The sequence below is a fragment of the Oryctolagus cuniculus genome, chromosome 9, assembly GCF_964237555.1.
Source record: "Oryctolagus cuniculus chromosome 9, mOryCun1.1, whole genome shotgun sequence".
In the NCBI taxonomy this organism is placed as follows: Eukaryota; Metazoa; Chordata; class Mammalia; order Lagomorpha; family Leporidae; genus Oryctolagus; species Oryctolagus cuniculus.
Genome location: NC_091440.1, coordinates 128,359,314 through 128,382,785, shown reverse-complemented (window position 1 = coordinate 128,382,785; position 23,472 = coordinate 128,359,314). Strand labels below are relative to the sequence as shown.

Sequence of the window (23,472 nt, the reverse complement as noted above, 5' to 3'; positions counted from 1 at the left end):
ACTTGCTTACACTAGGCTGGCTCCTTTCTCAGTCTCCAGCAGGTACACATCGAAGAATAATAAGGCAGGTACAGCAGAAACCTGTCCAGGTTCTGTCAGTTCACGGTATGTGGATGTGTCTAAGTGCCAAGTGTTGATTACATTTCAGAACTTTCAGACAACTTGGATCTCACAGTAGTGCAATCCTCTTTGCAGTATGTCGTTAACTTCAAGAAAGGATATGAGTGGATCGCTTCTCTCACGTTGCACCCTGAACCGTCTCTGCATCCCACATTTTTCAATTACTAAAATGCCCACAAATGGGCCTCCGTGGCTGCAGACCTGGCCCCTGTTAGTAGGAGTACAGCTGACCCACTCATCCTGATGCCTTCAGTGGCAAAGATTAACTCCGAAGTGAAGGGAGCCAAAACCAAGCCGCTGTCCAGAGCCCTGAAGGCAGGTGCTGGACACCATCAGGCCCCATGCTTCAGTTAACTCATTGAGCTGAGGACATGGTTCTGCTGACCTACAAGGTCCTCTAGTCACCAGACCCATGAGGTCATCTGCTTCTCCAATAAATGACATCTTGATGTTTGGTCTCGTCTGGAGCCTTGAGCCAAATGTAGCTTCCCCCAGACTGACGGGGGCCGCTATGCTATCATCAAAATTCCCTACAGGACACGATCTCGCTACAAACACTGCAGACCAACTAGGAAGTCGCACAGGAGATCAAAGTGCAACTCTCAGCTCCAACCTCAGTCTCTAGGAACCTTCACCCCCTCACCCCATGGGAACCCAGAAATAAAGTGATGCTGCCTGCTCCTTGCACTGCACTCTGCAATAAACTCCTCTCCTCCACCACTCCGATGTCAGTGAGTGTTTTCTGTATGCTGAGTGAGTAGAGTCAGTTTGGCTCTGTAGCAACTATTCTAACACGTTCTGGGGCATTCTTTATCACAGTGACATTAGGGCAAGACAGCCTGAATCTTGGAGACTCGAACTGCCCCCTGGAGGTGTCAACTCAACACCGGCTTTTCGTCTCAGAGTATTTGCAGAACTCACGGGCCCTGACCACAGAAACTAACCCCCAGTCCACCCTCAGACCCAGAAAGCCTGCAGCCCATCTTTACCATTCCAAACCAGACACGTTGGCATCTACCACTGACCAATCAAAGGAAGGCCACACGCTGTGGACAAGCAGAGGCCCACACATGAGCCGCTCACACACTGCTCATTCCCGGCTTTGAACTCTAAGAGGCACCGCCTTCACTCGCTTGGACAATCTGAGAACTGAGCACTGGCTGCCTAGCTCGTTGCTCTGTGCATTCAATAAACGCCTGCCTTTTCCCACCATCCCAGTGTCAATCACTGGGTTACTGTGCATCCGGAACGTGGATCCAGTTTTGGGGATTCCACAGCAACTCCTCCAGCTAGTTTTGGGGGTGTTCAATGGCTGGGGTTCTAGGACATTTGTGCCTTTCCTACAGCTTTCACATTAAAGACACGGTGAGTGATACAATGGGCAGTTTCCAACAGAAGGGGCTGCTTCTAAAGGCGCTGGGTGACGAAGGTGCTTTTGGCTCTCCCAGCTTCCCTAAAGGACTCAGCCACTCTGAAAACACTGCCGCCTGGGAGAAGCTGGAGAGAACCCTGAGACCAGGAAAGGCTCAGGACCTCGTGGAGATGCCACGACCCAACCTGGGCTGCCTGCAGTTTGTTGCTTTCTCTACAACCAGAAAAAAGCACGTGGGGCTGTGCACAGCCAGACTCTCAGACTAATCCTCTCGGGCTCATTCCCCAGCCCACACTGCTGCCCTGGAGTTAGTGCCGACACCAGGCCTGCAGCCTTTCCAACCATTTCTCTCCTCTTTGCACTAACACAGGTAAACGTGAAGGGAGGAAGTGCTAAGGTGGCGATTTTCCAAACACCTCTGCAGAGACAGCAAGGCCGCTTCCCAAGCACTCAACACACCACAGCTTTGCTTCTTAAAAAAACAAAACAAAACAAAACAACAAAGAGAGAAAAACTCAAGCCAGCATTCCACTACTAAGGGAGAAAAAAAATGCAGCATCAGTACAGTGAGCCACTTGCTTCATACAGCCGCTGTGATGAAAGCGAACGTTCTACTACTCCTCTCTCCTGCGGGGTGAATTTGCTGATTCCTCCCCCCGCAAACCTCCGGTGGGGAAGTGGCTGGTCTGCTCACCTCCTTCAGGTCCTGCACGACAGCTGTGAGCCTCTCGTTTTCGGCCTGGACATTGGTGACCACGGCCCGGCTCTGCTTCAGTTCGTTCTGCATCTCCAGGATCTTCCCCAGGTAGTAAGCCTCCTTGGACGCCGACTCCTGCAGCAGCGTCTCCTCCCGGGTCTCGCCATCCTCAGCGACCTTCCGGTGGATGGAGAAGGACTGCCCAAATGCCTGCAGTGTTGGGGAAGCAAACAGTGCACGATGAAACAATCCAGTCAGAACGTGCTGCTTAGTTCTGTACATGAGAAAAGCTACCCCGAAAGACCTCCAAAGCAAAAACAAAAAGCATGTCATTCATTTACAGTCCATTAGCTCTAACTGATGTTGGAAAAAATTCAAAGTTGATTCACAAAGACAGTTTTTAAATGTCCTGCAAAAAATATAGAATGAGTTTTAAAAAAGCTTGCAGAACACTGCTGCCTGCTTCATTTTATCAGTTTAGACAAATCCAATAATAGACTGTTGAGAGCTAATAAACCCATCAAAATTCATGTTGTCATCTTCATTATAGAAACAAAATCCTGCAAGTATTTTCCAAGAAAGGAAAGAGTGGTTTCATTAGCTTTCGAATACATGAGCAGTGACTGGCAGACCAGTTCTCAACAGCGCCATGAAGAAAGAAAACTGTCAGACAGCATTCACAAAGCCCATTATCACAGAAAGACAGTGAAAAGTTATCCTGTAGAAAACAGCATGTGAGGGGCTGGTGCTGTGGTGTAGTGGGTAAAGCCACTGCCTGCAATGCTGGCGTCCCACATGGGTGCTGGTTCATATCCTGCTCTCTGCTAATGGCCTGGGAAAAGCAGCAGAAGATGGCCCACATGCTGGAGCCCTGCCACCCACATGGGAGATCTGGAAGAAACTCCTGGCTCCTGGCTTTGGCTGGGCCCAGCTCCAGCCATTGTGGCCAAACGGGGAGTGAACCAGTGGATGGAAGCCATCTCTCTCTCTCCCTCTCTCTCTGTAACTCTGACTTTCAAATAAATAAGTCAATCTGAAGGAAAGAAAGAAAAAAGAACACACACGTGTCTACTTAGGAAAACAGTTACCCATAGGTGGACAGGAAAGGAGTAGAAAAACAGAGGAACGAGGGTCAGAGACAGTTTTCCGAGTACGCCTTTTGCCTTTCGGTACAGCTGGGACTCGACTCTCAGAACGACAGCGATGCGTCACAAACCCCTCAGATAAGCAATGATTCAAATCAGCATGGGGTGGGTGTCGTCCTAGCGGTCAGGACACGGCAGCAACAGGTGCTCTGCATGAGCTGCCTGTGCACGTCACCTGGCTGCTGTGATGGCCAAGGGGACCTAGGTCAGCCTGGGGGCTATACAGGCGGAAGCGACCTTCTGCCCTGGACATGGGATTCCCGAAACCGAACCTCTTGAGTGAATGCTGGCCCCTAATGTGGTACCTATCAGAGAACAAATGACCTCCTGAGGCCAGAGGTGAGAATCTTGTAGTTCTGGCCATCCTGCTCCCAACGCACGCAGCATCTGTATTCAAGACACTGCTTGGGGTTTCACTGTCAGCTCCAGTGTCCACAGTCCTCATTTTCTGGTTACCTTTAGTGGTCTCCTATGGCTGGTGGCTACCATGGTGGACAGTGCAGAGGCAGAGGGCAACACGGAGAGAGGGCGAGCAGAGAGCCACAGGGAGGGTGTGGTCTGGAGCCTGGCCTTGCCCCAGGCCAGGTTAGAATTTAAATGTCACCAAGCAAGCAGGGCAGTACTGCCAGGCCTGCAAGTCTCTACCGCAGTGCCTTAGCTCCAGCAAGTACTTCACATTTCAACAGGATTTAACTGGAGGGAAGGAAAGGGTGGGCAAGTGGCCTGTCACTGTAACCCACTCTCCCTAAAGAACCAGTTCACCCCTTTGGAACAATGAACAGAAATTATTTGACCAATTGTATTTTTGCTGCCACCACTGCCAGGAAATGCAGCATGGATCACTCAATAGCAGTAACTACAATAACTGAAATTTTGGATAGAACTGTCTCTTATTTTCTGTATACTATTTTGAATTTGCATTGTATTTATCCCACTGTCTTGGTTTCTTTTATTTTAATCTGCTCCAAACACTTAAACAAAGCAAGGATATGAGTGATAATGCCATCTAAAATGAATTGTCAAAACATCAAAACGATGTTTAGCGACTTTTTTTTTTTTTAATCCAAAAGGTAGAGTTGTAGAGACAGAGACAGAGGGAGAGAGAGAGACAGACAGAGAGATCTACCATTTGCTGGTTCCTTTCCCAAATGACCTCAACAGCCAAGGTTGGACCAGATCGAAGGCAGGAGCCAACAGCTTCTTCCGGGTCTCCCATGTGGATGCAGGGGCCCAAGGACTTGGGCCATTTTCCACTGCTTTCCCAAGTGCATCAGCAGAGAGCTGGATCAGAAGTGGAGCAGCTAGGACTTGAACCAGTACCCACATGGGATGCCGGCACTGCAAGCAGCAGCTTAGCCCACTGTGCTACAACGCTGGCCCCTGTTTAGTGATCATTTTAAACTAATCCTTAACAAAAGTCCATTTACAGACCAGGGTTTCAGGGCTCAGGAGGACTGAAAGTTCTTCTAAGGATGCATTCTCATTCGGTGGAAAACAAGGAACCCACAGGATCTGAGACAGCACAAAGCAGAACCTGGCTCACCCCGCTAGCCCCGGCTGAGGGTCGCTCCCCAGACCCCAGGGCATCCTAGAGTAAGCTCCCACCTGAAGAGACGCACTCACTGGGCACGGGCAGCCCAGAGGCACCTGGCCAGAAGAAGAGGCTCCCATGGCTCACGGAGCTCAAAGGCTATTGGGAGATGCAAGGTTTCGCCAACAGTTAGGTCAAGTCTGACCCTGCACGGGCAGCTGCCGTCCCAGGGTTCAGAGTGCAGGCTCCTGAGCTGCCACCACTGCTCCCACTGTGGGACACTGGGCACGTCACTCAACACAGACCTCGGTTTTCTCATCTGTAAGGCGGGACAACAGCAGCTTCTACGTCATAATGCTGTGAGGCTCAGATGGGGAAACCCACAGGTCACCCGGAACAGCCCTTTGTGCAAATTCACGAGCGCTCAACACCAACAGCAGCAGAAAGAAGTGCTTTGGAATCGAAACGCATTTGGGTTTAAGTGCGCCTCCTCTGAAATCCTTGGCAAAGGTTACAATTTCTATACCTCAGTTACTTCATGTATAAGACAAGGGTAACAACATTTACCATAAGGTAAAGAGCAGCCTGGTCTTAAAAGGTAAGGGGATCAGAGAAGAGGTAGAAAGCAAACAGCAGAAGGCCTTGGAGCATGAATGGTCACTCGGCATCAGTCAGCCTCCTTCCCCTGCCCTTCGCAAGTCTCAGCTCCGACCCCACAGGGGTCAAGGTTCTCCTGGGTCTCCTGAGGAAGCCCTGAGGTCACGGATCTCCCTTAGGGGAGCAGCTGCCCACACCTCGTAGTGGACAGGAGTGGACAGTACCTCGTAGTGGACAGGAGCCTTGATGTGGCTCTTTCCCCTGAAGCCATTATAAATGTAAAACACAAACAGAAATGTCTCAAGGTTTATATCAGCAAAGAATCTGGTTTCTAGCTCTTTAGAAATTATCTTAATTTTATATGAAAGGCAGAAAGAGAAACACAGAGAAACAGAACTCCCATCTGTAGGATCACTCCCTAAACGTACAGCACAGTCAGGCACCCAGAACTCGGTCTGTGTCTACGACACGGGTGACAGACCTGAGCACTTGAGCCCCACTTGCTCCTCTCAGGGTGTGCATTAGCAGGAAGTTAGATCAGAAACAGAGGAGCCAGGACTCAGACTGGTGCCCATATTGGATGCTGGCATGGCAGGCAGTGGCTTCACTCATTAGGCCACAATGCCGGCCATATACTTTTTAAAAATATATATTTATTTATTTACTTACTTATTTGTTCGAAAGTCACAGTGACAGATGGAGGCAGGAGAGAGGCAAAGAGACAGAGAGACAGAGATTCACCCCAAATGCCTGTATTAGCCTGGGCTGGGCCAGGCCAAAGCCAGGAGCTAGGAACTCATCTGGGTCTCCCACATGAGTGTCAGGAACCCGAGGACTTGGGCCTTGATAACTCCCAGGCACATCAGCAGGAAACTGGAGAGGAAGCATGAAGCAGTGGGGACTCAGACCAGACGCTCCAATATGGGATGTGGGCGCCCCAAGAAGCAACTTAATCCACTGCACCACAATGCCTGGCCCTCTGTACTTCTTAACTAAATACTCCATGATAACCTGGCTCAGTGCCCCTAATTTGCCCACTATAATATCTAATGGCCTATAATTCAAATATATATTTACTCAAAGTCAGGATTTTCTTCTACCATTGATGGTTTACATCTGGCTACTTTCTGAATTGCTTTATAAGTTTCCATCCCAACTTTTCAAAGATTTTTCTAAATTTGCTCATATATATTGAATATCCACTAAGAAAATGAATGCTAAGACCTAAGCACAAAACGTAACATCAAAACGATTTTCTGGGGTGTCAGAAACAGACTGAGAGGCCTTTCAGCTGCGACACTGCTGCCCGCACTTCCTCGGCGTCCCCCACACCCTCGGCCCCTCCGCGGGTTAACACTGCCCGCAGCTCGGCACCTGCTGTCTTCTTTAGTTTACCATTCACGTGCATGCCTGTCCACAATGCACCGTGGGATACTGCTCGCCGCTGGAATTCATAGAATGGAATCCTCCTGCAGGCACTCTTCCGCAACCTGCTTTTGAACCCAACACTAGATTCCTACAAATTCTCCATTTTCATTAGTGCAGCTGTAACTCACCTATTTCCACTGTTATGGCCTAGTAAATAAATATTCCTTATTCCAGTAATCTGGTCTGAAAACACGTGATTTGCTTGTTTCCAGTTTTCTGCTATGACAAACAACGTAGCTATGAACACTGTTGCGCATGTCCCCTAATTGGGTGCTTTCCAAAATACTGTGGCGCTGTGCTGTAGTGGGTAAAGCCACTACCTGCAGTGCTAGCATTGCACCTGCGTGCTTGTTCGAGTCCCGGCTGCTCCACTTTCAATGCAGCTCTCTGCTATGGCCTGGGAAAGCAGTGGAAGAAGGCCCAAGTCCTTGGGCCCCTGCACCCGTGTTGGAGACCCGGAATAAGCTCCTGGCTCCTGGCTTCAAATCAGCGCAGCTCCAGCCATTGCGGCCAACTGGGGAGTGAACCAACAGATGGAAGACCTCTCTCTCTGCCTCTCCTTCTCTCTGTGTGTAACTCTTTCAAGTAAATAAATAAATCTTAAAAAAAAGACTTTGGCAAAGGAAGAGTTTTATTCCTGAACTTTGGCAGACCAATGATTTTGTAAATGATGAACTACTACAAGCTTATGTCTACCCTGTGAAGCAGCCATTACATTTCCTAGTTTTTATTGACTCAGGGAAAAACTATGTGCCCACACAAAGACCTGTCCACAAAAGTTCATGGATGCTTTGAGATAACCAGAAACTGTAAACTCAATGTTCATTAATAGGGGAACAGATGGATTGTGGTACAGCCATACAAAGCAAGAAAAAGGAATGAACTGCTGAGCCACATGACAGCATGGCTAAACTGCAAATAATTACACTAAGTCAGGGACACCATCCACACAAGAGCATGTTTTGTCAATTTCCATTTATATGTGAACTGAGAAAACAAACTGATCTATAGTGACAGAGGGGCTGGCGCAGTGGTGTAGCAGGTAAAGCTACCACCTGCAGAGCTGCACCATATGGGTGCCGGTTTGAGTCCTGGCAGCTGCATTTCCAATCCAGCTCTCTGCTGTGGCCTGGGAAAGCAGTAGAAGGTGGCCCAAGTCCTTGGGCCCCTGCACTCATGTGAGGGACCTGGAAGAAGCTCCTGGCTCCTGGCTTCGGATTCACACAGCACCAGCCGTTGCAGCCACTTGGGGAGTGAACCAGCAGATGGAAGACCGACTGACCTCTTTCCCTGTCCCTCCCTCCCTCCCTTCCTCTCTGTAATTCTGCTTTTCAAATAAATAATTAAATAAATCTATAGTGACAGAAAGCAGATTAATGGCTGATATGGCTCGGAGGGGACAGAAGTATGGTGTTATGGGGGATCAAGGACCAGGAAACATTTTTGGAGTGATGGATCTGTTCATTCCCTTGTTAGGCAGATGACTTCACAGGTGTATGCATATTTCAGAATGTACCAAATTGTACACTTCAAATACCTGAGCCATCACCTGCTGCCTCCCACAGTGTGCATGAGCAGGGAGCTTTAGCCCGGAGCAGAGCCAGGACTCAAACCAAGCACTCCAAGGTGGGATGCAGACCTCCCAAAATGTGTCCTGACCTCACCTGTGGTTTTCATTTGCATTTCCCTGACTCCAAACAAGGGGAAAAGTCTTGGACTTTTCATTAACCAGTCAAGTTCCCGCTTCTGAGTGCTCATCTTTCTGAGCTAACCCATCAGTTCCATGGAAAGCAAGCACCTCACCGGGCACTCAGGGCCTCTTTCCTCACTCCCCAGTGCTCATTCCTGTTTGGTTGCCTCACGCCCCCCCCCCCCCCCTTCATTGCTATCTGCTGATGAAGCAACATCCTTGACCTTCAAGTGCTCTGGGGTCCAGCCCTCTCCCCATCCTACAAGTATCTGCTATTTAAAATAAACACACCCCTCTCCCAAGCTCAAAAAGCTCTCCCACATTTCTTCTGAAAGTTAAAAAGTTTTGCCTTTTATATTCAAGGCTCTTAATCCACCTGAAATTGACTTTTGTGGATGGAATGAAGTACAGGTCTATATTAATTATTTTCCTTATGAATAATCAATTCTCCTCGCACAATCTAATGTTCCACCCCTTTTCTCTGAAGTCGAGGGTCAAGTCAGCCATAAATCATACTGACATAGATGTGTGTGTGTCTAGGCTTTCCCATAATGCCTCACTGCTATCCACAAATACTGAAATGAACAGACATTCCCTGAGAAGGGGCACCCTACATCCTCTCAACCTCACTCATAAAATTTTTTTAAAAAGATATATTATATTTATTTGAAAAAGATCTATTATATTTATTTGAAAAATATCTATTATATTTATTTGAAAGGCAGAGTCACAGAGAGAGATAAGAGAGTGAGAGATAGCAAGAAAGGTCTTCCACCTGCTGGTTCACTCCCCAGATGGCCAAAATAACGTACATCTATCTCAGTGAACTTGGCTCACCCTAAAAGATACATCCCCTTTCTGGGCCAATAGTTCCCCAGGCTGTCTTCCCTTAGCTCTCTGTGGCTTCTGAGTTTTTAATTTGTTTGCAGGGTGACACAAGTCAAGAGACAAAGGAACCAAAACATCAGACACAACCTTCCCACAATTCCTGTAAACGGTCGCTGATGCTCTGCTGGGTCTCATCAGCTTCCCCCGCCTGCCTCGGACGCCGTCTAGTCTGACTGCAGCCACCACCCAGTATGGAGACCGTAAGAGTCAGCACAAGCAGAAATACACCTGCTCAGCAAGGAAACTCGGACGAGACTGCCTGCTTAGCTGAACTCCTCTGTGCAGACACAAACCGAAACACACACACTTCTGAGTAGAACAACCAGAAAGAAATTCTCCAGATTTGGTACAGTTCTACTTCTTTTTTAAAAAAATATTTATTTATTTATTGATTGATTGATTGATTTCAAAGAAAGAGCAACAGAGACAGAGGGAGCAACAGAGACAGAGAGATCCTTTATCCACCTGCTCACTTCTCAAAAGACGGCAACAGTGCGAGGTGTGGACCAGGTTAAAGCCAGAAGTGGGGAACTCCTGCCTGGTCTCCCATGTGGTGTCAGTGACCAAGAATTTGGATCATCCTCTGTTGCCTTCCCAGGTGCATTGGCAGGAAGCTGGATGGGAAACAGAGTAGCCAGGCCTCTGTGTGGGATCCTGGAGTCAAAGGCAGCGGCTAAACCTGCTGTGCCAGGATGCCAGCTCCCCAGTTCCACGCTTTCTGAGCAAACACGTATAAAATACAGGAAACAGAGGTAAAGCGTGCATAAAATATAGTTTTCCTTGGCTGTTATTCAAGGAGTGCCTTTGTCATTGAAATATACATAAAAGAAAATTACTTTTTTAAGTCATTGTAAGTTATATTCCAGGTCTCCCAGTTTAAAATTAATAAATGTCACATTCCTTTTTCCCAACCAAGAATCAAATCTCTCCTCAAGAGTTCTTGTTTATTTGGGTTTTTGTTTATTTTTCCTCCTCCCCTTTCCAGCACACAGCCGTGGACTGTCTGTGCGAGCAGGTGCCCAACTGCTGGAGGTCAGAGGGCACACCTCCACCCCGCTGGACGAGGATGGCTGGAGGCTTCACTGACACGCAAGCCCTTCTTCAGCTCTGAGAACCTGAGGCCTCCACGCCATCCTCGCAGGGAAGGGGGCAGCACAGAGGCAACAACTCCACCTCTGGGCTCAGCAGAAGAAAGAACCACAGGGGGCAGGCAGCTGTGGCTTAGTGGGTTAAAGCCTTGGCCTGCAGCGCCGGCATCTCATTTGGGCACCAGTTCGAGCCCTAGCTATTCCACTTCCGATCCAGCTCTCTGCTGTGGCCTGGGAAAGCAGCAGAAGGCCCAAGCCCTAAGTGCTTGGGCCCCTGCACCCATGTGGGAGACCTGGAAGAAGCTCCTGGCTCCTGGCTTCGAATCAGTGCAGCTCTGACTGTCGCGGCCAATTGGGGAGTGAACCAGCAGATGGAAAACCTCTCTCTCTCTCTCTTTCCTGTGTAACTTGGACTTTCAAATAAATAAATAAATCTTTAAAAAATAATAATAAAAAAGAACCATAGTAGGAGATTCTGTTTCAGGACAAAGGTCACTTCATAGGCAGGGTCCTTAAAAAATTCATGGAAAATGCATAGTGTGAATCAACTCTGTGTGGATTTAAAAAAAAATTTTTTGCATAATAAACCTCTTTTAATTCCTTTTTTCCATGAATCTTAGAAGTTCCCATCTACTATTCCAGAAGAAAAAACACAGCAGGCTCTTGGCTCTTATGGAAACAAACAAGAGAGGAACAAGCGACCATTCTTGAACTCAGTCATTAGCAAGAAGTAGCACTGACATGGAAGTGCTAGTACAGCTTAGACAGTCTTACATTCCAGCTGAGACTAGCTTGTAGGAGGACAGATTTTATTATTAATTAATAGGAAGAGAAGAGGTTTTTTTTTCTTTTAAATACTTATTTATTTGAAAGGCAGAGTTCCTAAAGGAGAGGAAGAGACAGAGATCTTCCATCCACTGGTTTACTCCCCAAAAGGCTGCAAGAGCCAGGGCTGGGCCAGGTCAAAGACAGGAGCCAGGAACTCCGTCCAGGTCTCCCACATGAATGGCAGAGGCCCAAGTACTTGGACCATCTTCTGCTGCGTTTCTAGGCCATTAGCAGGGCACTGGAACAAAAGTGGACTTGATCCAGCACTCACATTGGGAGCATCCTAGGCAGCCACTTAACCTGCTACACCACAACGCCAGCCCCAGGAAAACCATTTCTTGACCAGCTGTTTGCTTGCCCTGTTTTTGGGCACTTGAGTTCTTCTTGGTTGACAAAGTGAATTAATGGCACACGCTGTCCTCATACACCCTGCTCCTGCACTTGGAGGTCGTCCTAAAATCATTACTCACAATAACAAGTCACATTATCCCTCATGTTGCTCACAGGTTAACAGGGTGAGCGGCAGGGCCTGCGTGCGAAGCCAGCTCCCAGATGCTGCACTCTCCTGCGCACTGTAGCACGGAGGCAGGAACCCAGCACGAGGAACCTCCGCAGAAGCACCCACGAGATACATGACACCCGGCAGGGTGGAGCAGCAGCTCGTGGAGGCTCCGGGAGAGCGAAGCGCCATCCAGGTGCCGCGCTCCGGTCTGCACGCGGCATCCTCTCCTCCCCTCCTCACCACAGAAGCTGCTGCCGCGTGGGCGGACAGTGTCTCCCGCCCAAAGGCCGGGCTTCCTGACCTCTCTGCCTCCCAGGGACGGGCAAGGAACGCGAGCGGAGGTTCACTGCATGGCAGCTGGGAAGTCCTTTCACGTGAGCTGATGCTGCTCTCACGGTTTCACTTTGTTTCAGGTTGGAACGCGGACCTGATGGATGGAGAAGCAACAGCACCTCGTGACCACAGGGAGACTGAGGCACGCAAGCCAGCACTGAGGATGCGACCAAAGACTGTGAGAAGGAACCTGGGCCCTGGTGACTGCGGCACGGCCGGGACTCCATTTATGTTCAGTGTGGCTGAACCCTAACCCTAAGTGATGCTGTGTTTAATTTTCAACTTCTAATGAACTGCCAGAAATTTTCAGGAGCTCAGTGAACTCTGTTCTGGGGTTGATGTTGTGACACAGTGACAGATGTGGGCTTGGGATGCCCACATCTCGTGTTGAGTGCTGGTTCGAGCCCTGAGCTCCACTTCTGACCCAGCTCCCAGCTAACGTCCCTGGGGGACAGCAGGTGATGGCTCAAGTACTTAAATTCCTGCCTGGATGGTGTTTCAGGCTCCTGGCTTCTGTGCAGCCCAGCCCCACTGCTGCAGCCATTTGGAGAGTGAACTAGCAAATGGAAGATGGATGGATCTCTCTCTTGCTCTCCACCACTCTGCCTTTCGAATAAATCAATCAATCAATACACCTTTTTAAGAAAAATTCTGTTCTAAATCCTTCCTTCTTTTCTCTGTTCCATTTACACATCTCACCCCTCCCTGGGCTGAGATTCACGTCTTTCTCTCTCTCGCAAGCCCACCCAGGAGCGTAATACTCAGAGCACACGCTGGAACAGAAACAGGGGTTTCAATAAAGGTGCAGGCAAGCAGAAGTCAGCAACTTGGCCCCAGACGTCAAAGGGAAAAATGATCCCGAGAAATCAAAGAACCTTGTCCAGAGCCACAGACCCAGTAACCGTCCCGGGGACTCTTTTGTGACGCTGGCCTGAGAAAATGACTGACAGCAAAACGACGAGAGGGAAGTAGAAAAATGGATGAGCAAGGGCCTCAGAGGGAGGAGACAGGCAGAGGGTTCCTCGGTAGCCAGGAGAGTCGAGGGCCAACATCGTGTTGTCTGAAGAACTAACAGGGAGCAGGGGGAAAGAAGGCAGGAGGTTTAGGGATGCTTCCCAACTGCTCCAAAGAAAGCCTGCGGGGAGGGGCAGACTAACGTGCCAGGGCACCACTCACAGCACACGGCGCTCAGACAATCGTGGCTCCGGTCCCCAGTGAGGGCAACACCCCTCCCTGACCCTGCAGGGGAGAGGCAGACTAACCCGCAAGGGCATGGCACACAGCAGGGCACTCAATCAAGGCTCGGGTCCCCATTGAGGGCAATGCCCCTCCCTGACCCTGACTATGACTGTGTTATTCCTGGGGCACTGATGAACACACATACAACGGGTCCTCAAATCACGCATGGAAAGTGTTTATTACCAGGAAAAATGCATGCATTTCAAACACTTTTTACACCAAAATAAACTCACTTTCTAACTCCATTTTCCACTTTTTAAAGTTCCCATAAACAGATAAGATAGAGCCTAATGTCATCCCCCCAAAGAAGACTTATTAAGGATACTCACACCTGGTCCTCTCCCTCAAATCCTTACAGTGGTTTACTTGATTTGTAAGAAATGTGACGTGTGTTTATTACTCAGAGCTTTGGGTCAGAAAGTCACTCACAGCACGTGAGACAGGTGAGGTCTGGGAACGCTCACCACACAAAGGATCTGAACCCTAAGCCACGCTGGGCAGAGACTCCTTCCTGTCTTAGGCGCACTTGCGGCTGTCACCATGAAAGTGTGCAGTCTGTCTGTAACAGGTTCCCGTAAGGCGCTCAACTGTGTCTCTCCTAGAACATGCTCATCACCCTGCTGGCTAACCCATCCTTTACACGGATCCCTTTTGTCCTTAAGAAAATATGAAGACTTTTGGGTTCTTCCTCCAAGCCTAATTATAAGAAAAAATCAAGCATAAGCAGATTCTTTTCTTGCAATCAATAAAATCAATGTGTCTTCCACAAGCCCAAATACTGCAGTCTTAGCTCATACCCCACCAATGCTCTCAGGTGATAGGGAGAATGAAGGAACTGGAATTGGAGAGGCAGATATTTTAAAAAATGAGTGAAATCTCGCCAGTGCCGTGGCTCAATAGACTAATCCTTTGCTTTGAGGCACTGGCACACGGGTTCTAGTCCCCATCGGGGTGCCGGATTCTGTCCCGGTTGCCCCTCTTCCAGGCCAGCTCTCTGCTGTGGCCCGGGAGTGCAGTGGAGGATGGCCCAAGTGCTTGGGCTCTGCACCCCATGGGAGACCAGGAGAAGTACCTGGCTCCTGGCTTCGGATCAGCACGGTGCGCCAGCCGCGGCGGCCATTGGAGGGTGACCCAACGGCAAAGGAAGACCTTTCTCTCTGTCTCTCTCTCTCACTGTCCACTCTGCCTGTCAAAAATAAATAAATAAAAAAAAAATGAGTGAAATCTCAGGTAAGACCCAGCTGGGACACCTGGGTCCCAGGTGGGAGCACCTGGTTCAGTTCCCGGCTCCAGCTCCTGCCATCAGTGTGCTGCTAACACAGATCTGGAGGCAGCAGCCATGGCTGCCTGCATTCCCTTTGCACAGCTCCAGTGCTGGCACACTGTTGGCTCTCTGGATGAACTGCCTTCTGTCTTACTATTTAAAGTCACCCTTTCCTCTTGGGGCAGATTTTGACTGGAAGTCTATTTGAAGTGCCATCTGTGTATATGTGGTACATGTGTGCACAGCCATCCATTTACACTCAGCCTATGTGTGCCCAAAGACAAATGTTAGTTTCTGGGAGGCAGCACACTATTGGATCTTGTTTGTTTGTTTGTTTTGAAATAAATGTAATTATTCTTTATCTTTTGATGGAACAATTTGTCAAATTATATTTAAAGTAATCATCGATAGTTAACTACTTATTCTTGTCATTTCATTGTTTTCTGATTTTCTTGTTCCTTCCTTGTTTAAAGATTATTATCTATTTGAAAGGGAGGGAGAGAGAGAGAGAGAGAGAGAGAATCTTCCATCTGCTGGCTGACTCCCCAGATGGCTGCAAAGGCCAGGTCTGGACCAGATCAAAGCCAGATGCCTGAAGCTGCATTCCTGACACCCTCAGGGTCATTAGATGCCCAAGAACTTGAGCCATCTTCCACTGCCTTCCCAGGTGCATTATCAGGAAGCTGACTGGAAGCAGAGCAGTTTCGGTTCTCTCTCCAAATGTCCACACAAATGAGGACTGGGTAAGGCTGAAGCCAAGAGCCAGCAACTCCAGAGAGGTCTCCACATAGGTGGCAGGGACCCGAGTACTTGCGCCATCACCTGCCGCCTTCCAGGAAGCTGGATCAGAAGCAGAGGTGGGACTGGATGCCGGGTACTCCTACCTGGGATGTGGGCACCCGGGCAGTGGCATAACCCATCACACCACATCTTCCCCGACAGCGCTGCTTTTTGCTGTTTTGTAGTAGAATGCTTTAGTTTCCTTTTCTACGTTTTGGGGTTTCTACTAGAGATACTTTCTTTGTGGTTACCATGGTCTTATGTAAAACATCTTAGCTATGACATTCCATTTTAGGATGGTAACCTCAATCACATATAAAAAGGCTTCACTTCCACTTCTCCCTCCACTTTATACCAACGGTGGCACATTTTACATCTTTTTATATTAACACACAATTACAGCTATCGTTATTTTTAAAACTTCTTCTGCTATATAAAGTAAATTTCAGGTACCTGGTTATACATGGCTGCTCTTTCAGATATTATTTAACTCTCAATCCACTGCACACTTCCTTTGATTTCATTCTGTGCCTCATCCCATCTCTCAACTCCCATTAATTCCAGTAGTGACAGGGCAGGGAGAGGGAGAAGACACAAGAGGGGAGGGAGAAAGAGAATATGAAAGACAGGCACCTGTGGGTGAGACTTGGAGAAGGTAAGATTGTCTGTTCTGCATGATAATTTATCCCTTTTTAAAATTAAGAACCTCGGTATCATTTTCAGTCCACACTGCAAATGGGTTTGTCAAGGAAGAGCCTTCAGCTCCCGGGGAGTCTTTCTCAGGGTTACCTCTCCTTTGCGGCGCACTCTGAGCTCCAACTCCAGACCCTGAGGAGCTGCCTTCACACCTCGGCTGAGTTTCCTAAGATCGAACAGTGGCTGGAAGGACAGAGTGCTTCCACCCAGGTTCATAAATAAAGGCTGCACACTTGACAACGTGCTCATGCAGCGCCCACTAAGGTGAAGGGACGCAGGGAGGAATTCTGAGCAAACTAACTTTGACACAGGATAGGTCAAGAAGTGAGGGTGCAGGTAGTCTTCAGAGCATAGTGAAGGGAGAATGTTTAAGCAACGGAGGTAAACGCGAGCTTTAAGTCTAAATGGACACATGCTCTGTTTCCTGTCAAAGTAATACACAGCTCTGAAATGTTGGATAAGCAATGGCATGAACCTCTGTGTTCTGCAGCTTTAAGACACCAAGGCTTTAACCTGTAACCCTAACACTGTATTTTTTTAACAGAAAAATGAATGTCTTAGAATCTATATCACAAGCAAATGTTGCTGATATAAATCTATAAATGATGTTTAACATAGAAAAATTGGTTTTGCTTGTACAACTTTTTTTTTAAGATTTATTTTATTTATTTGAAAGAGTTAGAGAGGAAGAGACAGAGAGAGAGAGAGGTCCTCCATCCACTGGTTCACTCCCCAAAAGGCTACAATGGCCAGAACTGGGCCCATCTGAACCAGGAGCCAGGACCTTCTCCAAGTCTCCCACATGGGTGCAGGGGCCCAAGCACTTATCTTCTGCTGCTTTCCCAGGTGCATTAGCAGGAAGCTGGATTGGAAGAGCAGCCAGGACTCAAACTGGAGCACATATGGGATGCTAGCACTGCAGGCTGGGGCTTTAACCCACTGCGCCACAGCACCCATTCCTCGCCCAACTTTTTATACCAAACCCAGTATCCAGGACCTCACTAATCTTGGTGTAATTAACCTCATCAATAAACAAACCAGGCAGAGATGCACCCTAGTCAGGGCACATATCCAGGTTCACAGAATAAGATACTCTACTCCCAGTTAGACAGTAAAATAAATCAGCATTTCAGCCAACCCATTTTCATAACCACAGTGCCTAATGTCATTCCTCCACAGGCTTGTCAGCTGTTTGCCCAGGTGAGCAATACACTGTTCTTGTAAGAGAGCTGTTTGCCCAGATGAGCAAACTGTTTGTCCTGATAAATTGATTTGCAAGCTTTTCCTAAAGTCAACAGTGGAGTTATTTATTAATTTACTGTCTTATCTTCCTGGGACAAAGATTTAAGTAATGTTGACATGGGCAGACTTCATTCTAATACTTCACCCTCCAGGTGTGAATAACAAGCAGTTAAGGAGAGAAAACCTGGCTGAAATAGAAGGCTTTCAGAGGTGAGTGACTACTCCAGGCCCTGTAAGTCTATCATAGAAGAACTCGAGATGCAGATAATAATGGTTCAAATAATCTGCCCAAATGCACACAGTCAGTAAGACAATGGACAACACAGCCCAGACATTTTGCCTCCTAAATCCGATATTCTTTTTAATATATCCCTCAGCTCCGGAGTTGAAATAGTTCTTTGAACAGAGAAATGGGGCTGGGCATTTGGTACGGCAGTTAAGATGCCACGGAAAATGTACACATCCCCCAATGGAGTGCCTGTACCTGCTCCCCATTACAGCTTCCTGCTAAAGCACACTCTGCTGTGTTGCTGTCCATGGCTGATGGGTGAAGGGTGCAGACATGATCCAAGGATGCCATTGAAGAAGCAGAGCCTGCAGGAAGTCTTGGGCCATTGGGGGTGAGCCCAAGGAGGGTGGTTCTCACGAGAAGCTGGAATATTTGAACTCAAGATCATCCTAGATGTTCCCGATCTGCTTCCCGCTTCACAGTGTGATCCTGCCTCCACACACACCATCAACCAGATGCCCAACTACGGGGCCACTGGATCCTGCAACCCAAACTGTGAGCTCAGATAAACCAGCTGGCTCCACAGAATTTCCTTCCAGGTTTCCAGATATTTTAAAGTAATGAAAAGCAGACGCGGCTGGCACCGCGGCTCACTAGGCTAATCCTCCGCCTTGCGGCGCCGGCACACCGGGTTCTAGTCCTGGTCAGGGCACCGGATTCTGTCCCGGTTGCCCCTCTTCCAGGCCAGCTCTCTGCTGTGGCCAGGGAGTGCAGTGGAGGATGGCCCAGGTGCTTGGGCCCTGCACCCCATGGGAGACCAGGAGAAGTACCTGGCTCCTGACTTCGAATAGGCGTGGTGCGCCAGCCGCGGCGGCCATTGGCGGATGACCCAACGGCAAAGGAAGACCTTTCTCTCTGTCTCTCTCTCTTCACTGTCCACTCTGCCTGTAAAAAAATAAATAAATAAATAAAAAAGAAAAGCAGATGCACACACACATGACCTGGGAGGCAGCAGGTGATGGCTCAAGTAGTTAGGTCCCTGCCACCCCCATGAGACCGGATTGAGTCCCCAGCTCCTGGTTTTCTGCCTGGCCCAGCCTCAGCCATTAGGCACAGGGGTAGTTAAACAGGAATGGAGACATCTCATCCCCTACTCTGCCTTTCTTTTCTTTTTTTATTTAAGAAACCCCCACTCTGCCTTTCAAATAAATAACTTTTTACAAACAGACAAATGTAGATACTCTCTTATAAGACCTTTATAAACAGTTCCCAGAGTCCCAGTCCTCTTGCAAATGTAACACAGAGTTAAGCAGAAGCCCACGGCCAGGCTGTCCACTCTGACATCTCTGATAATCACCAGGAGAAACTCCAGAAAGGGTGTGGTCACGACAGCACTGAGCTGCCCACAGTGGACGTCTGAGCACGGCACGAGGGAAGAACCTCTACTGTCGGAAGCCTCTGGAATGCTGGGGCTGGCTGTCGCCACATCATAACCCAGGAGGCAAACCAGCACAGCACATGAGGCCCTTCAGAAGCATGATAAACTGCTGCTTGGGGTTAATAACACGTTCCTGTACATGCTACAGAATGGGACAAAGCGATCCCCTTTGCCTTGGACGTCTCGGGAAATCACCTCGCAGGTCATGGGGAAGGGTTCTCTGTGGCTGAGAGATGGCAGAGCCGCCGCTTCCCGGGTGCAGGGGAGCGTGTGGAAGCCGAGAACTTCCTGCAGTGTGGCCGGGCGCCTGTGTTCCGTGCTAGGCCCTGTCCCTCGTCATCCAGACAGAGCTCACACACACAGCGTGTTCCCAACAACTGGTCCAGAAGCAACCTTCTGGAATCACACGCACCATCAGGAAACCACAAGGGTGTTTCTGCAGGAACACAGCTAACAGGAACAAATCTGATGTCTCCGTAGGGTGTCATAATCTTTGTACAAAACACTGAAAACCAAGATACCCAAAGCTGAGCATCTGTGCCACGACACTGCCGTGGAAGCGTCCTGGGAGCCCCACCGCCCTCCCGTCTGGGCCAGGGTCTCTGAGGAGCCCAGCACTGCAGAAACTCATGAGAGGGCTGGGCTGTGGAACAACCGCTGGGAGTCTGGAGCAATGGAGACGCTCACGGGCCGTGCAGTGATGAGTGACCCAAGCACACGCGCTCCAGGGCTGTGAGTCTGTCCTGTAGGCGACTGCAGGGGAGGTGGACACAGCCACATATGCAAGGCCACACAAGGCGATGGGAGTGCTGTGGGATTATGGACAAGGAGATCCTCCAGCCCCAGGCGCCCACTTCACTGTGGGGAAGAACCCGCGTGGGTGGCACTAAGTACAACAGTGAGGAACACCACCTGCGAGATGACTCTGGACAGCGTGGGAAAGCTGAAGCGACAGCCGTCACGGCTGCCGGAGGCAGGGCCAGGAACAGGGGCTTTGCTGTTGCTGAGTCTGAGGACCATGCCTCCATGGACAGACCCTCACCCAGCAACAGCACACCTTGACCGGCCTCAACAGCAAGTCCCACATGCCTGTGCAAGCAGGAGACGGTGAGCACCGCACCCCGCCACGGGGGCTGAGGAGGTTCAGAAATTCGGTGGTGGCTGTGGAGTTGGTTTGGGTGGCAACGACAGCTGTGGTCACGGCAGCTCTGGTGGCAGCGGAGGTGGCGGTGGATACGGCAGCAGCGGGATGGATTGGAGAACAATGAAAGCACTTGGGGAGGCCGGCGCCGCAGCTCACTAGGCTAATCCTCCGCCTTGCGGTGCCGGCACACCGGGTTCTAGTCCCAGTTGAGGCGCCGGATTCTGTCCCGGTTGCCCCTCTTCCAGGCCAGCTCTCTGCTGTGGCCAGGGAGTGCAGTGGAGGATGGCCCAGGTGCTTGGGCCCTGCACCCCATGGGAGACCAGGATAAGCACCTGGCTCCTGCCTTCGAATAGGCGTGGTGCGCCGGCCGCGGCGGCCATTGGAGGGTGAACCAACAGCAAAAGGAAGACCTTTCTCTCTGTCTCTCTCTCTCACTGTCCACTCTGCCTGTCAAAAAATAAAATAAATAAATAAATAAATAAATAAATAAATAAATAAAAAAGAAAGCACTTGGGGAAGGGTTGAAGCTACCACGGTTTCTCCTTCAAAGTTTGAAGCCCTCCTTCAAACTTTGGACCTGCAAGGGGCTGGCGCCGTGGCTCACTTGGTTAATCCTCCGCCTGCGGCGCCAGCACACTGGGTCCTAGTCCCGGTCGGGGCGCCGGATTCTGTCCCAGTTGCTCCTCTTTCAGTCCAGCTCTCTGCTGTGGCCCGGGAAGGCAGTGGAGGATGGCCCAAGTGCTTGGGCCCTGCACCCCATGGGAGACCAAGAGGAAGCACCTGGCTCCTGGCTTCAGATCGGCATAGCTCAGGCCGTAGCAGCCATTTGGGGGGTGAACCAATGGAAAAAAGACCTTTCTCTCTGTCTCACTCCCTCACTAACTCTATCTGTCAAATTAAAGAAGGAAAGAAAGAAGGAAAGAAGGAAAGAAAGAAAGAAGGAAAGCAAGCAAGCAAGCAAGCAAGCAAACCAAACTTTGGACCCACAAGGCCAGGGAGCCTGGGAACCCAAGCTCTGGCTCCTGTGTCGGGCCAAGTGGCCACAGCCGCCCCATCAGCAGCAGCGACTAGTGCAGTGGCAGGAGGAGGTGTTAATCACGGCCAGCAACACAGCTAAGCATGGAGAGGAGAGCCAGAGAAGCAACGGGAAGCCACAGATGACAGCAGATGTGGGAACTCGGCCATGCGCAGGGTGGCAGCATCTGGCTGCTACGAAGAAGAATGCTTTACTTTATTTTTAAAATGTGTTCATTTCAGAGGGAGAAAGAGAAGAAGGGGCACAGAGAGGGAGCTCCCATCTCCTGGTTTTACTCCTCCAATGCTTCCAACAGCCTAGACTGGGCCTGGTCAAAGCCAGGAACTGGGAACAATCCAGGTCTCCTGCACAGGGATCAGGAACCCAAATACTTGAGCTATCACTAGTGCCTTCAAGGGTGTGCGTCAGCAGGAAGCTGGAGTCAGGCATGAAACCCAGGCATTCAACCAGGCATCTTAACTACCAGGCCAGGGGCCAGCTGCTGAAACCTGTCAGAAAACTCAAGGATCATATGTGCAACTGTCTAACAGGTTTAGTTTACTTTCTGTATAAAGTGTAAAACATTCCAACAGAGGGTTTTAATCCAGTTTTCCTGTTTTGTACTCAAGGTATTGAAGTTAAACATGAGTCTGATCATCACACTGAAAGTATACTTGGGTTTCAAATGCTTTAAATGAATTTGAAAGGCACAGAGAAAAGAGACAGTAATGGACAGAGATCTTCCACCCACTGGCTGACTCCCCGAATGCCTCTACAGTGGGGCTGGGCCAGCCCACAGCCAGGAGTGTGGAAGTCATCTGGGTCGCCCACGTGGGTGGCAGAGACCCAAGTATTGGAGCCATCACTGTTGCCTCCCAGGGTGTTCTTCAGCAGAAACTGGGCCTAGAAGCAGAGCCAGAACCCAAATACAGGCACTCCAGTATAAGGTGTAGGGTTCCAAGAGGCAATCCAATCACTAGGCCAAATGCCTTGCCCAGAAATGCTTTCTTTGTTTAATGTGCTATGTGAGTGGGCATTTGGTGCAGCAGCTTAAGTCACTAGATGGGACACCCACCTTTCACATTGGAGTACCGGGTTCAAGTCCTGTCTACACTGCTTCTGACCCAGTTCCTTGTCGATGCATATCCAGGGAGGCAATGGATGTTGGTTGAAGCACCTGATTCCCTGCCACCCAAGTAGGAGCCCCAGATGGAGTTCCTGGCTATCTGCTGACTGGCCTGGCCTGCCTGGCCCTGGCTATTACAGGCATTTGGAGAGCGAACCAGAGAATCGGAGATCTCTGCCTCTGTTTCTCTGCCTCTCAAATAAAGTTTAAAAAAAGTTCAGGGGCCACCTCTATGGCGTAGCAGGTAAAGCTGCTGCCTACAGCAATAGAATTCCATATGGGCGCCCGTCCAAGTCCCACCTGCTCCACTTCCGATCTAGCTCCCTGTTGCTGTGCCTGGGAAAGCAGTGGAAGAAGGCCCGAGTAGCCGAAGAAGCTCCTGGCTCCTGGCTCTGGGATCAGCCCAGCTCCAACCACTGCAGCCATCTGGGGAGTGAACCAGCAGATGGAAGACCTTTCTCTGTCTCTCCCTCCAACTCTGCCTTTCAAGTAAATAAATAAATCTTACAAAAAATGTTTAAAGGTACTACGCAAAATTAGTCTGTTCTGAAGTCATGACTGTAAACTTCCCTAATGGTTTGAAATTCGAATTCTCTCAGGTGACACAGTTTCTATGTAGAATTTATTTGCAATCTGCTTGGGTGCAGAGGCCGCTGTCCTCAGAAACCTTTCTGTAGTTGAATTGACAGTTACTGCTGTCACCTGCTGATAGTCACCATGAAAAGTGTCACTCAAGAAAAGTTAAAGAATTACATGGCTATGAAAAACCAGTATCCCTGATGAAGGCCAACACAGAAATTCTAAATAAAATACTAGCAAATCAAATTCAACAGTATATCACAAAGAACTCTCACCATGATCAAGTGGGATTTATCCCCGGTGTGCAAGGATGGTTTGACACTCACAAACTCACAAACCTAACAAATCACTTAGAATGAAGGACAAAAATCACATGAGCTAGGAGAAGCAGTCAACAAAATCCATTACAACAAAAACGCTCTGAGTAAATGAGGTGTGGAAATAATGTACCTCAATGTAAGAAAGGCCACATGTGACAGGCCCACAGCCAACATGGGAATG

At 49.2% G+C, this 23,472-nt stretch overlaps 1 protein-coding gene across 6 annotated transcripts in view; it reads right to left on the bottom strand.

Annotated features, from left to right (window-relative positions):
* Positions 1–23,472, bottom strand: part of BICD1 (BICD cargo adaptor 1) — a 217,247-nt gene that overhangs the window by 110,925 nt on the left and 82,850 nt on the right. For all 6 annotated transcript variants that reach the window (XR_011379051.1, XM_051850911.2, XM_070049624.1 and 3 more), the window contains exon 2: positions 2,187–2,399. Coding sequence is in view for 5 of the 6 variants with exons in the window: in XM_051850911.2 (XP_051706871.1) it covers positions 2,187–2,399 (213 nt within the window). In the remaining variant the exon portion in view is untranslated. The remainder of the gene's footprint in view (positions 1–2,186; positions 2,400–23,472) is intronic.